General features: G+C 39.6%; 1 protein-coding gene across 1 annotated transcript in view; it reads left to right on the plus strand.

The window, feature by feature from the left end:
- The window catches only part of LOC139744852 (uncharacterized), a 55,117-nt gene extending 40,782 nt beyond the window's left edge, over positions 1–14,335 (plus strand). Inside the window, exon 2 of the mRNA XM_071655266.1 lies at positions 8,494–14,335. Within this exon, the coding sequence (XP_071511367.1) occupies positions 8,494–10,860 (2,367 nt within the window). The 3' untranslated portion in view covers positions 10,861–14,335. The remainder of the gene's footprint in view (positions 1–8,493) is intronic.
- The last annotated feature ends 3,007 nt before the right edge of the window (positions 14,336–17,342 follow it).

A 17,342-nucleotide genomic window follows, 5' to 3' on the forward strand; every position in this document is an offset into this window, starting at 1 on the left:
GTGCTTCCTGTTTGAATGATATACATTTCTTCAAATAGAACTTAAATACTATAAACGTATAATTTTTGTGAATGATTTCATTACTCTATTAATTCTTATCGGACGAGTTCCAATATCGAAGTGTAGCTATTTATTATTACAACAAATTATTTAAATTCATCAAATCAAATTACGATACAGCTTCTATCGAAAGTTCAATTCCAATGGGTGTACAAATTGGAGGAAACTGAAGTGCAGAAATCTTCATAAAACAAGTATTAGTTGATATCATTTTGTATCAAATTAAGACCACTTATTGCTGATTAAGGCTCTCCAGAGCTTGGTCTTCCAAAATATCGCATGTATTAACAGACTGTCTCACAATCCCGTGCACACACCAAGAAGTTGTCAATCTTATATAGAGGTAGCCATTTTAATTATGTAAAGCATTCTTGAGCTGCAAATGTGTAGTATATATGTACTTCAAAAGAAACAAACTGAATACGAAGAAGGAAACATATCTGTTTCTGACGGATGCATGTCCTTCAATTAACTCATATTGGTAAATTGGGTAGAAGTACCTGAAAGTTTTGTAAAAATATTTTTGATCTCCTTTGAGCATTAAAGTCCATTTGTTGTTATTGTCATGGCATTATTTTATAGCGACTGGGTAAATATCACGTGCAGTGACAGGTATACAGAATGTTAACGTTCATGGCTATGTAATGTTAAACCATTACGGTGGGCTCAAAGAACGTTGACCTTATACTGGTCACAAAAACGACAGTTTTACATTACTTCAATTCGAGCTGTACACAGGATGAATATAACCTACTGGTGAAATGTCAAGGAAGTTCGTGAGGTCTTGCGGAAGCGTTGTCGTGAAACGAAGTGTTGCTACCTTGACATTATTCGTTGTAAACAACAAAACCCAGAAGCCGTTGCTTCATGTAAACAAGGACGTAGCTTTCTGTCAGTCTTTTATCAGGCTTTTACAAAGTCTCTCACCAATTAAAATGTTTGTAGGATGTAATTTGATAAATAACATCCTGTTATTGATGACAAATCAGTTTCATGACTTACGTTCCATTGTTTTGTGGTGGTCGTTTAAGAGCACTTTTTTCTTCCAGAACTCACCGAAAGTTCTTGAGGTCTCGCTGGATGGGTCAGTTTATTTTCGAGGTCATGGAGCAAAGGTTGTCGTTCTTATATACACATAACATTCAGAGAAGCTGGTATGGGCGAATTCAATTCCTCGGGCTAGGTGTGGCCTAAAGTCTAGAGTGAGGGACACGCAATGACGTCTCAGCCCCGTTCAATGGCCACGCGCGAAGTAGAACAGGGAAACATGCCTAAGGTCATTTAAACAATTCCCTACCAATGTAATCTAAACATTTCAATCAACCAATTAAACACTAACAAACGTCCTCGAAGGGTAATCACTGGCAGCGTAAAGGAACGTATGAAAAATAAAGTAATTGCTGGGTACAAGGCGAAAGACCTGCGGGTATGAGAATCTCCGTATTTCACATTTTTCTCAATCGCGTCTTTTTCCCCCAAACTTCTTCGATTAAGTGGATTTCGTGAAATGCTGGCGGATAATCTAGGGCAAGGATAGAACAATCTCTCAACATGTCTTCAGGAACGCCATTGTAGTGAGTAATTACCCTATTCATATTACGACCAAACTGTTTAGCTTAAAAATGTTCCATCTTTAAGGAAACGGAGCTCATCAAATTGTTTATGCTGGCTGCTTCTCTATATAGAAAGGAGTGAAAAATGTTTGTCTCATTATTGTATCAAGAACCCAGTTGAGTAGTGAACTTTTGGAATAACATTGTAGTGCTTGATGATTTTCAGAATCTTATGACGATAGAATCTAACCAAAATGAAGCCGTCATATGCTGTTCTGTCCTCAATATTTTTCACCTTCATCTTCTTACATAAAGAAATAAATGCCTCGGCACTATAGAAGAGAGTGCTTCCTATCAGAATGGCCTCAAAGCCCCGTTCAATATCAGCCTGGTTTATTAAGATCGAGACACCTATAAATCACGTGGGACCAGGTATGACATCCCCCTGCCGGATCCAGGGAAGTCTCGGTATCTGGATCTGGTATAGCTTTACAGTCTTCGAGCATGATAAATGGAGCTCATTCTTCGAGGGATAAACGACGAAACCGCATCATTCTATTTTCGACATCCATTCGGTGTACTATACATCTCATACAAGTGAGTCATGCATCGAAATGTTGGCTAGCGAAATGGTTGAAATGTTTGCGCGCTTTTGTGATCTCAGCGCTCCTAATTATTGTTAACACTTTCCATGGCTCTTATGCAATGGCCTCACGAACACAAACCATAAGCTGGCTAACGATTCTTACTGGAAACAAGCAACATCTTTTGGTACTTTGAAATTATTTCTTTCTTCGAAACCTAATGTAATTAACGAGCGAGCTGACCATTCAGTTACGAGAAACGCCATATTCAATTGTTGCTGTTTTTACATTGAACAGTTGTCTGTATGTATAGTAACTTTAAAAATAACCAATCCTTTCCAGTCGATATTAAAATGATATATTGAGTATCATTTTAGAGAAGCACACGTGTTCGGCGTGTTTTCTACCCCCCCCCCCCCCCTTCCGACAGAAAAATTTCAGTCCAACCTGTGAGTTTCGTCAACTCTTCATATCTTGTGAAGATGTAAACATGTCAATCGTTGTTAACGTGGGCGCAGCAGACAACACTGAAAAGTACACGCGTCTCTTACTTTTGGTATAGCTGATTGAAAATGAAGACGAAAACGACGCACATCGTCATTGTGGGAGATGGATTACCGGACGCTATAAGATAACATCCTTCTAAAGCATGCGAGAATATATGTCTTTCTTGAAACCTTGTTGTCTATTATCTTCGCTTACACCTGGTCTTCCTCGTAGTAATGATAACCGCCAGGGCTATGATACTATCAGACACGACCACGGAAGTGCAAAAATGTATGCATATACCACCCAACACTTGTGTTTCCCCGAACTCTAGACGTCTACCCCAACCAATGTTCTTGATGCTATTTTTCTCTCGTATTGTTGCTGTTGTTCCTCTGTCGTATTTTCTTTTAAGAGATATTGTAATACCTTGTAAATTGTAAATTGAAGAATGTATTCTCTATTGTATCGTGATGTATACTTCTTCGTAGATTAGTATGACAAACGGGGGGGGGGGGGGGGGTCCTAATCAGTACCTCTCAATTTTTTAAACTCTTATTGTTTTTGATCGTCGTAACTATACTGAGAACATGATTTCTTTTTGTTACTATCTAGTAAAAGAAAAATATTCGTTCTATTTTTGTCTTTGATTAACAAAATCTGCCTTAGTTACACCGAGATTTTTTTTTCAGTCACTGAAGATACATGTTATTGCTTGCCTGACAATACATAGAACTCTGTTTCTCTCCATACACGCATTGATTGTATTCAAGTCGGTTACTTTGTCCTCATTAGCGTGCCGTGCACTCGTATCGGCGAGCACGCTTTAATGGGCTCTTACCGCCGTAGCGATTTAGAGTACCCCTGTGGATGGCCCTAGCGGCATCAACACCATATTTGGCTGTTGGTGAAGAAGCGATGAACAGCCGGGAGAAGTCTGGTGCGTCATATTGTTCTTTGTCTTGGATGTGGTTGGGTCGGACCAGAGGCAGAGTGATGGATACAAGTAAACTGCTATGAGATGCGAGATGGGCGTGTACAGGATGCATCATAAAAATACCTTCTCGATAAACGACTATGATGATCATAATACTTTGCCCGAAGATTATGCTGCATACTTCAGCTGTAGATAGTGCTGTGCCGAAATACTACCGAGAGTCCGATAGTGCTGTGCCGAAATACTACCGAGAGTCCTTCTTTTCTATATCTCTTAATCTATCTTTTCTTTTATAGTATGTATTCCCCCACACAGGAATAGTCAGGACTCCAATGCTGTAAAACGTGAAACACTCCATGTGCATTTGAAATCTTTCAATCATAATACCACGAGAAAGAATACGCGGTACCTTGCCTATACGGTGACTTCCTGATGATTTTTAGATATACTAGTACTTAGTTTCTCGTATATCTAGAATGTTGTTGTTGGTTAGTTAGCGATCTTGTTTAAGAACCTGATTTCCGCACCTTCTGCATGTGATACTTCATATGATGCTTGATTTGGAATGACAATGAATGTGCATTAAAAAAAAGAAGGAAAAGCCAGCCCATCAAGTTAAAGTGATAGTCAGTCGGCTACGTTGTGCTACCTTTGAAAGTTTGCCATTTATGACAGAGATTGCCTGACAGATGCTCAGTTCTTATTTTTGAGATACCCTGTATTTTGTCGTATCTTTCATATCCTCTTCTCCATGTTCATCCGTATACGACATCGATCAACGTCAAGAAGTTGTTACTTTGGTGACATGTAGCTAAATGCGGAGTGATTGGATAATTTGTCATTGGTCCGCGTCAGCTGTTGCGAAGCTGATAATCACTGGCTGCGAGACGGGACAGATTGTCCTGTAGGGGGATGCGGTTGGTGACGAGACCCGACACGGACGGACAGATGGACAATCATATTATATGGGCTTGTGGTTGGGAGACAGGCAAGGCATACAGATCTACTAACAGCAGCCAGACGAAGATATAATATAAATCGTGAAGGGATATAATTATAACTATTGAGTAAACAAGACACAGCGAGACGCTGTATAGAGTATAGAGGAGAAAAAGGCGATAATGTGATAGATAGAAACGAGCGCTTATGGGAAGCAGAGTGGAGGCATGCAATAGTAAGAAGTGCATTCTCTTTAATTTCCCCAGATTGCATGATAACAATGTCTTGCTCGTTGACCTACATGGACATATACAACCAACATACCTCCATTCTTGTAACAATGTTGTAAATGTGGTAACTGAAAGGTTTCTTTATCATCATCACATTCTATCGGCCATCATGCGTGAGCAGTCAAACTTGAAATGAACATTTCATTTGATCTGGGAGATACACAGAAAAAAAAAACTTGAGTTATTGTATTCATAATAAGAAAGGCTGGTAAAGTGGACCGAATGTTCATGCAGAATCAGTGTAATTACCACGATTCAGTCTAACTGCATGGCCAAAGTCCACATGAATTAAAGACTCCACAATAATACAACAGTTCATTCTGTCTTCTCAATTTTTGTGGATTACAGTCCCTATATGAATACAACACTGTTCCGTATTTCATCTTAAAATATTTCATTTGGGAAAACATTGTATCGTTAATCCGCATTTGAAAAAAAAAAATGTCAGCCCAGGAAACGTGTGTAACCATAGATTGGTACTTTCAGAGCCTCGACATGAAATGTGTTTAAACCTGGATCGTAAGTTATGGTGACCTCTGGGACCACGACGAACATGTTCCCAAAGGTTTCGTGAACCCTTACCCGTATCACATACACATCTGGCATGTTGGATGCATGACAACACCAAGGCTATGTAATCAATGCCAGACGTAGCTTAGAGCTAGTACTCGCGCCAAATATTCCGAGTCATGCCTCACCCTTCACCCAATCGTCGTCTTGGTAACTTGACAGACGACACTTTTTTCCCTTGTCGCAGAGGTCTTTCTCATTTTCTTAACATTTTTTCTTTTCACGAGAGATTGTTAAGTTTAGAACAGTTACAACTTGAAATGAGATACAATTCTTACCAATTCTGCATTGTCTGAAAAATGAACACACGCACTCTTGCTGCACGATACCAAGACTAAATACACACCAAAATCAGACAAACGTCTCCCTCAACATCTGGTAATTCCACGATATTCGAAAGCATGATGAATATTTGTTTCTATTCGTGATGCTACGTTTTTAGGGGTAGGGTCTCTACCTTTGGAGTGTCTACGAAGAAATTTTTTTTATTATACTTTGTCGTCACTTGAAATATGCCTTGGTTTCAGTGTGCAGTTTCCATTCAGGTATCGTCATAAATCCCTTTACCAACAACAGATTCTAATTATTCGCGAAATTATTACAATGTATGTAGGCCTCCTACATATTATGATTGTGGAGAGAGTAAAGATGAGTGTGTGTATCGTGTGCATGTGTGTGAGCGTCATAAAACATTTCGTCTCAATGTCCCTCACACATATCACAGTATCCCTAGCTGTTGTTTCGTATTGCTCTAAAGAAGTGCTCACCAGGGAGCTGGATTGGTGAAATTGAATACAACACATTCGTGACATTTTGGTGTGTGGTCAGACTGGCGAGATATTTATTTACACGATGTTTAATGATGCTAAACGCTCGCCAAAATAATCACGATTTTACGGTTGTGTTATGAAAGCACGACGAAACATCTACATCTGTAGCCTTGTCTGGTGGTGGGCTACCTTCAAGTCTGTAGCAAAAGGAAAAGGACGAAGACAGTGACATTCCTTCTGTTACTATGATCAGGCCTACTTGAATGCACCTCGTTAAGAAACTTAGTGGTAGTGCTCCATAACTTTGGTAGAATAGATATAGTTTTAGGCTTTGGGAGTATCGAGATGCGGGGAAGATGGACGTTGGTGCTAAACGTAATTAATGCAGCATACCAACGTAATGATAAACGTGGAACGGTGGACTCAAACAATAAAGAATTCTTTGCTCAGAAAAGGAATGAAACTGAATACAAGATCCAGCATTACCTCATCAGAGTATATTTAAGAGATGCATTCAAGTATGCCTGATCATTGTACGAGAAATGTCAGTCACGGAATCTTAACCGTATTGACGTCACGGATTCATTGAGGCTTATTAGATAACTTAATGATATGATTTATCTATATTTATTTTTCCGGAAGTCATCTGGAGTAGGGGCGCCAGGAGGAACCTCGGGGGAGGTCTTGAATAACGGTACAAGGGTTGAACACGGAGAATAGTTCGGACAATATGCTGCACGAAAGTGTACATTGTCGACATTAAGTCCTGAACTCGCTGACGATTTTGCATACATTGAATGACGCAGTTTCCCCTCTTTACTTTCTAAGATATTCAGAAATGTTTGTTTGATAAAGAGAAGGAAATCCATTGTAAGTTACGAATCGCTGGACGAACTCTGTGAGAACTCGAAACTATGGAAGGACCGCACAATTTACCGCTCATTTATATGTATTCACAATGTTTGTTCTGACTAGGCCTATAATTTCATATACTACAGCAAAGTTTCTACAAACATAACATGAAATATAATCATCTTTGATATTTCTGGTAAAGCGGTTATTTTGACGAGATGAGCTAGGAATGAACCAAATAAAGTAGGCCTATAGTATCTTTGAACGTTTCGATGCATCACCGAACTCAACTTATAAAAATGTGTTCATGGAATTAAAATGCATTTTACAAGGAAATACCAGTCCACTTGTTTCAATCACACTGCTTTTTGTTCTTTCTTTTATGTTTTTTATTTCCCTACTTCTTTTCTCTATGCCGTTGGCAGCTGTTCATGACGTGTTCCCGCAATCAACCCAGTACTGCCCACATGTGTCATTTTCTCCATTGGGATACTATTCTCGAACACAAATGCTGTCCCGTCAGTGTATTGGACTGGTAGACAGCGAGACCTCTCTCACGTTCACATAACCCTGACTGTCCCCTGGTATTCCTGCCCTCATAGCTGGCGGGTTGCTATAAAATTCCCGCTGCGACCATTTAGCGTCAACATTGATTGTGTGACGCAAACCATCTTGATATCACTTGTACTTCACTAGCCCACATTTCTACAGCAGACTCTGATAGCTCACCAAGACTGCGATAAAGGGTTAGACTTTGTAATAAGCCTTGTCGTGCCGCCTTTCGCAAAACTGAAAAAAAAAGAAGAAAATGACCCAAACACCAAGAATCAAGACAGTTGACGATTTCTTGTTGGTGACAATTCCAGAATTTGAGACAGGCAGACCAGCTTAAACTCCATTTCAAGTGCACTGTGAGATAGAGATACTGAAATAAATTGCAGGCGGCTATATAGGCCCCTACATGCCAGATAAATTGCTGTACGTTTTGAGTACAATATCAGAACGACAATGGCGATTTTCTATAGCTGTCATGGTCGTGATGTCCTACTCTGTAAAATCTAACAACTCGTATTTTCATGTCCTTCTTTTTCAACGATGTCATTTCAACAATATCATCTCATGCCGTTGATGTAACTTGTATTAGAATACCGTTTGTCAATTTCTCCCAGACTTTTCGTAAAAAAAAATATGCAGAAATAACTCTGTTCTCATGATATTTCCACTGCTGTCTCACAGTGTCTTCCGTTCACCTCAAGGTCATGAGATTGATTTCTTGCAGGACTTTTACACTGACTACCAGGTATCAAGTTTTCCTCGTAACCCTGTACCTACAGAGAGCTGCGTTCGAAAAAAAAAAACTACCTTTTTAAAAGCAGACTTATTACCATGTCTACTTTAATGGTTTATCAAAGTCTTGTAATGCCTGTTATACAACTTTTCTTTTCACTGCAGTCTAACCTGAAGGACACTGGGGACACGCTGTCCAGACAAATGGCATCCATGTACAGGAACTTTCAGAAGGTGAAGGAAGATGACACAGTAAGTGGCGACGGCGACTCAGAGGACAGCGGTGACGACAACATGGGTGGTAGGAGTTGCGTCGACACGGAAGACGATGTCAATCAGATGACCGACTTGGATGCTGACGAGTCGAGCATTTCGTCACGTAGAGGACCGTTACCCAAGGGGCAGCTGGCTAACCTCCAGCGCAAGCGGGCAGCGCAGAATGGAAGCAAGAATGTCAACAGCAGGGGGAAAGGACAGGATAACCAAAGAAGTCAGCAGAACTCCTCAAGGATAAATAATCTGAACGTTAGAGACAGAAATGACAATGATGTTTCGTCAGACATAACGACCACGACAACGAGAAATGTTCCTCAGAGCGCCATGGACGGTGATGTCGAGGACGCCTCGGACGACGACACTCTAAGCGAGAGTGAATGCAGTGGGAACTGCTTATGTTGTTCGTCTATTGCATCATATCAAGGCATTCCTTGGACGATTCGTCGACCAAGTTCAGCGGAGACGACCGAATACGACAGCGACAGCTCGGAATGCAGTGACTACGAAGACGATCGCTACAGATCAAGAAAGACTCCGCTACACGCTCGACTCAGCCCGTTCTTCCACCAGGAGTGCAGCCATTCTGAGGACAGTTCTCCAATGGACGGAGAGGACGAAGGCGAAGCCAGACCAGTCAAAAGGATGAGCCCGCTTGGATGCGAGAGTCCAAATAAAACAGACGCCTCACCGGAAAGTAAAGACGATAGCAAACCAAAGGGAGCCTCTAAAGGAGCGTCTGGCGGACCTCCCAAGACAGCCCCCAAACCAACCTTGAAACCAAAAGAAACAGCGAAAAACGGTTCCCGATCGACTGATGGAAAGGGACAGGGGAAACAGTCTCCCCGTGAAACGAAAGACAAGGACAAGGCAAAGGCGAAGGAAGTCAGTCCTTCACAGGCAGTTGGATTGGGAGCAGTATCTAGATCTGAGAAATCATCTGGAACAGTACCTTCATCCAAGAAGAGTGATGAAACTGCTGAATCTGGCAAGTCCAAGGCGAGACACGTTTCCAAAACAGCAATAGTTCTTCTCGACCCGGAGGCTGAATTTAAAGATGGGAATACCGTTAAAAAGAGGTCAAATTTCCTTCCTCAGCAACAGCCGATAGAGGTCCCACTATCATATGTAGATAAGAATGGTTGCATCACTCTAACACCCGATCCAAAGCTTGCTCCAGAGGCCTTTAAAGCTGGAAAAACAATCACATTTAAGGTGCGAGCAGCAACCGAGCAGTCATCAACCAACCCTGATGGTTCCATGGTCTTCACACCAACTCCAAGCCCTTCCTCCAGACCCACAATGGGCAAAACCGTCATGCGCGTTGCGTCCACTGAATCGCCGCCCGTCAGCATAGCGGCAGAAGAAATTGGACACGAGCACCAGATACAGGTCAGCCCCGAGGGTATAATTCGACTCAGCAAGAGGAAACCTGTTCCCATGCAGGTCTTCATGCCTCAATTTCAGCAGCAGCAGCAGCCTCAGCAGCCTCAGCAGCAAAGTGCCACGATTAGACTTACGAGTGGCGGTGGTAGTACTCAGGGGGAGCACGATACCTGCCCCAATTGCCATCGCAAGGCCCCTTCAGGTGTGGCTCAGCAACATGTTCAACCGTCATCAAACGTCGCCAGTAATGTGAGAGTTATTCACATGTCACCTGGTATCACGCCATCGCCCGTCCCGCCCTCCACTCAGGGCCGAGTCCAGGTCATACAGAGGCAGGACTCTGGCCATTCTTCTCCTCCGACTGCGAGACAGCAGGTTTTTGTTCAGCAAGAGCCAATCCAGGTTCCTCAAAACAGGCCAGGCCAGGTGATCATCAAACGTCAGGACTCTGGACAGTTGCGTGTTCAGACTGTTCAGATGCAGCCGGAGCAAGAGTACCAGCCGTTCTACCATCAGCAGGTAAATTATCCCCAGGAGATCTACCAGCAACAGGGGTATACTCAGCCAAGTTACCCTCACCACCAGGTCATTACCAGTTCGAATCAGGGGATGCCTACCACCATTCGTCTCGGAGGACAGAGTGGTGAGACGATTTCCATACCAATCCACCCCGGAACCCAGACAGTCCAGCGTCAGATCATTCACCAGTCTGGGGGCACCGACCATGCAACAGATGCAACCGATGCAACCGATGCAACCAAGTGGCGGCTCTGGAGTGACAACGATCAGGTTTGGAGACGGTGCGCCGATCAAAGTGACTCCAGGACAGGGGATGCGGTTCGTTATCAATCCAAAATGATTTCCATGAGTTAAAACCACTCGGAAACGATTCACGACATCCAAATCCTCGAAATGATATTGCTAAATTCTTAATAAGAAAGAAACGATGTAACAGACTGATCTGACTTTCAGAGAACAATTGTGATCTTTAAGTTTTTCAGACTGACGGAGAATTTATCATCTCTTTTGAGATATACAGCCTTGAATGTGATAATCGTTTCAGAAACTAAGGTCGATGACTATTTCCTGTACCCTCTGCTTTACAATGTACTTGATATTGCTTGCCCTAGCTGATTGTTAGGGCATGCCATGGGATTATCGCGCTTAAATTCAATCTAGAGATACAGTATAAAAGACAAAGTTTCTCTTTTTATTTCAACGTAAGCTCCGCTGACTCAAGTGTTTGCTGCAGGTCGGAGAAAGATTGTCAAGAAATTTAGAAGTATTTTTACGTTATTTTAGATTTCAAAGGGTACACTATTATACATGTGTATGTTGGGTTTCGAGATACCGGATGTAAGTAATGAATAACAAAATGACGCCATCGAAAATTTAGATTTAAACATGTAATTCATGACACTGTAGTGCCAAGATTCAGAAGACGTATGGATTTCAGTCCAAGTGGCAAGGCAATGACATTGGCATTCCAAGTGTTAGATTGTGTGGACAGGTTTATGTCTTCAATGATAGCGTGATTGCTTGTAGAGTAGCATGAATTCTATCGAAATGGATTCAATGATTAGTGAAAAGTGCTTGAATAGCTTGGATATATACGATAACATGATACGGTCTATATAGATTTTGATATATTCATTCATTATAACTAGAGATTTTGGGAGGGATAGAAATATGCAGAAACATAGGTCTAGTTTAGAAATCTCGTGAAATTGTGGCGTCTTGAACAACAAGTCTAGAAGATTTGGGAAAGAGACTGCCGAAGTAAGGATCTAATGACGATCTGAATATTTCAAAATTGACGTGCTCAAACAGAAAAAAAAGGTGAAAACGCAGAATATCAATGCGGAACATACTTCGTGTCGGGTTTAATCAGTAGGCCATGATTTATCTCCTTTGACAACTGAAAAGTACGTTATTGATGCTTGGACTATCGAAGTTAGTGAAATCTGTAAGGATTACAAGGAGTATATCGATGGTATATTTTCATGGGTTAATACTCTAGAAGACCAGTATAGTAGCCTTTGCCATAACAGTTGCACTGCCACTTATGTAGTTACAGGGTTGAGTCTAGTTTCAGGTGAACAGTTAAGTACTTTTAAAACTGTTAAAACTTCATCAGTTGGTATAAAGAGTGCATACAAGGAATATTACTATCTCCATGTAAAAGACGTTACGTAAAAACAGCGAGCATGGACAACCGCATTAACCGATTTATCGTTTTTACGGCAAAGTACTAATGGAGTGCTCAACGAGCTACAGCAAAGAGCACGATTCAAAATTGAGCACAGTTAGTGCACATGGTATCATATTTACTGTACTTCGTAGCTAAAAAAAAATATCGTAAAAGGACAAGTCCACCTTCATAGACATGTGGATTGAGTGAATGCAGCTGTATTAGTAGAACACATGAGTGAGAGTATGAGGAAATTTGTTCAAAATCTGTTCAAAAGTTATGAATTTTTGAAGTTTCTGCTCAGTCACTCCTGAATGAGCAGACTACTACAGTGTGTCACTGCTTGTGATGTCATATGTGTACAACGATATAAAGAAAATGTACAGAAAAATCAACATGTTTTCACTTTTCTGGCATGATAAAATAAAACTTAACTTGCCTCTTTCAGAAGAGCCGGAAAATAATATTACCCTTAACATACGTCAGTGACAAATCAAGGAAATGTGCACTTTTTTCAGAAAAATAAAATTTTGTGAAATTCTCTTCATATTTTTCTTATATCGTTCTACGCATGTGACATCATACACTGTAGTAGTCTTTTCATCCAGCAGTGACTGCGCAGATACTCTAAAAATTCATAACTTTTGAACGGATTGTCAGATTTCCCCCAAACTTTCACTCACGTGTTCTACTGATATTGCTAGATTCACTCAACCCACATGTATATGAAGGTGGACTTGTCCTTCAACATCATTACGAAACTCTCTGTCGTAAAATAAAGAGAGACAGCTTTTCGGATCCCATGTTCAAATGTGTGAAATCTGAGGAAAAGTCGATTTATTATTCGAAATGTTGTTTCGTTGGAAATTGAATGATTGTAAATGACGTAACGTCAAAAATCACAAGGTGACCTCCTGACAAAGAGAAACAGGACTCTTCGTAGTTAGCAGAAGGCTCTGTCTTTTAGTTCCGAAATAGTATATTTAGAGTGGTACTTTCATCAATGAATGTTCACTTGATTCATAATGAAAATGTTTTGAAATGCTGTTTTCTCTCTTTTCTGATGTATTGATGCCAAAACGAAAAACAGAAGTGTTACGCTCACGTAAAAGTGAATGTAGACATACAAGGTGTTTTACATTTCGTACATGTATCTTGTTTTCGAGAGATTAGGCTTGGTTACAGAGTTCAATGTATTATAGCGCAATTATCTTAAATTGAACATAATGTATATAAAGCGTATTAATGTAAATTAGGCATTTTAACCGCTATACAAGGCAAGACAATTTGTGCAATTCATTATATACTTTTTAAATTTCCAAGAATATTTCATTCACAGGAACAAATGATTGTAAATTCAAAATTTTCAGGAAAAGTTGTATTGTTGTCTTAAAGCAAATCTCTACTGAGATGTAGAAGGTAGAAAAAGACAAATCTTAAAGACTGCGCAAAAATGTGCGCACACAAAGTACGATGAGGAGCACTTTTGTGGAAAACGTTACGCTCTTTAATGATTCCTTGGCGTGACTTCGAGCCGCATTGATTTGCTCACGGTTGCTAACTCATTTTGCAAGAATCTGATCACAAAGTGTGATAAATACATTAAGTGTGTTTTCAAAGGTTGTGGTCAAACAGATGAAGTTTTATTGCCCACACTCTGTCCTATATTAGACATCTTCCCATCGCTTTCCTAACTGAATACCGTAACGTGCTGCTCACTTTTGGTGCTGTTAATCAACGAAGACAATAAAGGGATCAGGAAGATTTTTCTCTTGTTGTTCATGATTGTTTCATAAGCAGGAAAGAAGAAGAAGATGTTTTTCTTTGCTATAATTCATACGTCGATTTAAATCACTTTATTTGCAGACAGCTCTTATTCGAGTTTCCTTCTTTATCAGTGTCTTAATTGAATTCAGTTAGCTTTATTTTGAATATTAGTACATTGTATTAGGCTTAATCTCATTGCCTATTTCGTCACAGATGCGTAAAAGTAGAGTAATGTACAAGAGACGTTCCACAACCAATAAAGACGTAGTGAAGTTAACGAAATATTCTTGCGCTTCATTGCTTGATCGATTCTATGTCTTTCTGTTCTTGTACTTTGTATTTGGCTATAAATCAAACGAACTTTTAAAACTTGACTATGTGTATTTCTACTTCCAGTATAGTAGAAACTGCGTATGTTATAGAAAGAGGGATTGTAGAATATCGTATTTCGTTGTACAGTTTTTCTGATGATTACAAGATAGATATATTGAATTGCGTTAAATCAGATCTGTTGCGTGCCTTATATTATTCTATATAGCAAGTAGGTACGTGTACCACATGAATATAAACGGTTGCGAGGTACTATTAATCAACAAACTTAAAAAATAGAAGTAATGTACGCTTCTTTTGTACAACAGGAATGGATAAGCAACAAATTTCATAGATCAGAACATACTTGTGGTTTTATATGGGTTTTGCCGATAAAAAGGGTATTTAGTCACAAAATAGAATTAAACACATAGAGAAATATAAATTTATGAGTGAAGGAAAAGATTCTATCTACGTGTTGATGTTTAAAGGATGAGGTCCTTTAACCAAAGTTGTGTATCTGGTATTAGATCACTTGATATCATCGCGTTTAACTTTGATTTAAGAATTATTATTTTGTGTGAGTCATTGTTCCACGTGGATACATTAAGAGCAAAGAGTTCATAAGTATTCAACGAACTCGATTTACGTCCGAGAGTGACTAATGTATCTATCTGCGTTTTTTGTTTCTTTTTATTTTGAATTTTCTGTAACATCACATGCTTGTTTTGGGATATCAATAAACGCCTGTAACTCAGAATGCAGTGTTTCACAGAGTTCACCCTATAAGAAGTGATGGCTTTGTCTTTTGTACTCAATGCTCCAAAATATACATTTAGAGAGAAATGAAACCAAGAATATAGAGGTTGATTGAGTGAATGCAGCGATATTAGTAGAACATTATCAGCAAAGTTTGAGGAAAAATCGGACAATTCGTTGAAAGTTATGATTTCTTGAAGTTACGGTGCAGCCATCGCTGGATGCGAACACTATACTTCCGTTCGTGGCGTCACGTATGTACAATGATAAAACGAAAATATGAAGAAAATTCCACATTATTTCTTTTAATGAAAAGTACAACCCCGATTTGATACTGACATAACCAGTGATACTATTGGGTGCACGTCACGAGACCGACACCCACGAATCACACAGCCCACGAGTCATACAGCCCATGCGTTATACAGCTCACGAGTCATACAGCTCATGAGTTCGACACTAAGCCAACAAGGCCCACGAGACCGACACATTAAGCGCCGTGTTGTATCTGTCGAACTCGTGGGCTGTTTTTACCTAGTGTCGAACTCATGGGCTGTATGACTCGTGAGCTGTATGACTCATGGACCTGTTGTCAATGTCGAACTCGTGGGCTGTATGACTCGTGGGTGTCGGTGTAGTGGGATGACCCCATACTATTTACCCTGCTTTCCAAAAGAGGGACGTCCAGTGCTCTTACATTATGCTATAGTAGAAAAGTGAAAATATTGAATATTCTATATCTTCTTTATATCTTTGTACATACGTGACGTCGCAAAGGGTTGTAGTCTGTAACAGACTGTAAAACTTTCCTCAGACTTTGCTGATCTGTTATGCTAATATTTCTGCATCCCCTCACTTTACATGCATATAGTTTAAGGTTTCATCCTCCTTTAAACACACGTATTTGAAGACAGTTTTCAAAGGGGAAATCCAGTCCAAATATAAGTTAGTATGATAAAAAGAGTAAATTCTTAGGAGTTCAGCGGTAAAAATTTGATTGAAATCGGATGAAAAATAAGGAAGTTTTGACATTTTGAAGTTTTGCTAATTTCTACAAAACAGTTCTTGTACAGTGGATATGCATGTGCAAATAAGTGAGCTAACCATGTCATAACCACACAATTTTCCATTGATTGTGTACAAAAAAAAGTGACGAAAATTCAGTGTTTCTATCATTGAAGTTTGAAGCATGATGTAATTCCTGGTTGAATAACTTCAGAGTAGTGATCAGTTAGATATACCTGGATTTGAGCCTCGGGCATGATTGCGTTTGAATGAAAAACTGGAAATTTCAAACTTTTATGTACAAACTATGACAAGTTGTCAGGGAATGACATGCTCACTTTTTCATTTGCATATTCACATTGACTGTCCAAGAACTGTTTCCCGAAATGTTATCGACACTTCAAAATGCCATAACTTCTTGTTTTTCACCCGATTTCGATCAAAATTTTACCGTTAAACTCGTAATATTTTACTCTTTCTTATCAGACTAGTTTATATTTGAACTGGATTTCCCCTTTACTTGGCAGGTGAATTCGTCAACCATAATCAGGGCTATCCTGGATAAAGATTTTCCTCACGTAACGTATGAAAAAAAAGACAACCAAATTTATATCGATGACCTTTTTAATGAAGGGATTCTAAATTCACACTTTGTGTTCTAAATCTTGATTGCCTATTAGCAACCACAAAGCTTGCCCAAAGGCTTGCCCTACCTCTAGCACCACAACTGGTAAAAGAAGAAGAGACAATTGAAATATCATGACATTCAGTTGTATATTATGTGGAGCAATTGTGAGAAAAGAAGAGAGTTTCTTTATTGAACATAACTCGAGATGATAGCTCGAGATGGACTAAGGAAGGATGGCATGTCTGATGTATTTCCTGTTCACACATCTTATAGTCCTACGAAAATATATACTGGCCTGTTCATATGTGCTATAACGTCATATCCAGACATTTACCCTTGAACGAAATAGGAAAAGCCAGCATCCAGTATAATGGAAATATATATTTTTTTTTATTAGCCTTCAGGTTTTATTGCCCCATAGTCAATGAAGCAAAGAGTTCTTTCGGATTTATTGGCTCATAATTTGTATGATTATGAATACTAGTACTGTATACATAATTGATATATATACATACAATATAGAATCATACATATGATTCTGAGATACTGTATCAAAATAATACACCATCTCTCTCTCATACATTTATATCTAATATCATATACAAAGGCCTACATATTATCATATATGCAGATACATATAAACATAATATTCATAACAAGATTTGTGATTGGTAGAATTGGTATTCACGTAACATT

This window comes from Diadema antillarum, unplaced genomic scaffold (assembly GCF_040938485.1).
Source record: "Diadema antillarum isolate AM-2024a unplaced genomic scaffold, OU_Dant_1.0 seq00001214_RagTag, whole genome shotgun sequence".
NCBI lineage: Eukaryota > Metazoa > Echinodermata > Echinoidea > Diadematoida > Diadematidae > Diadema > Diadema antillarum.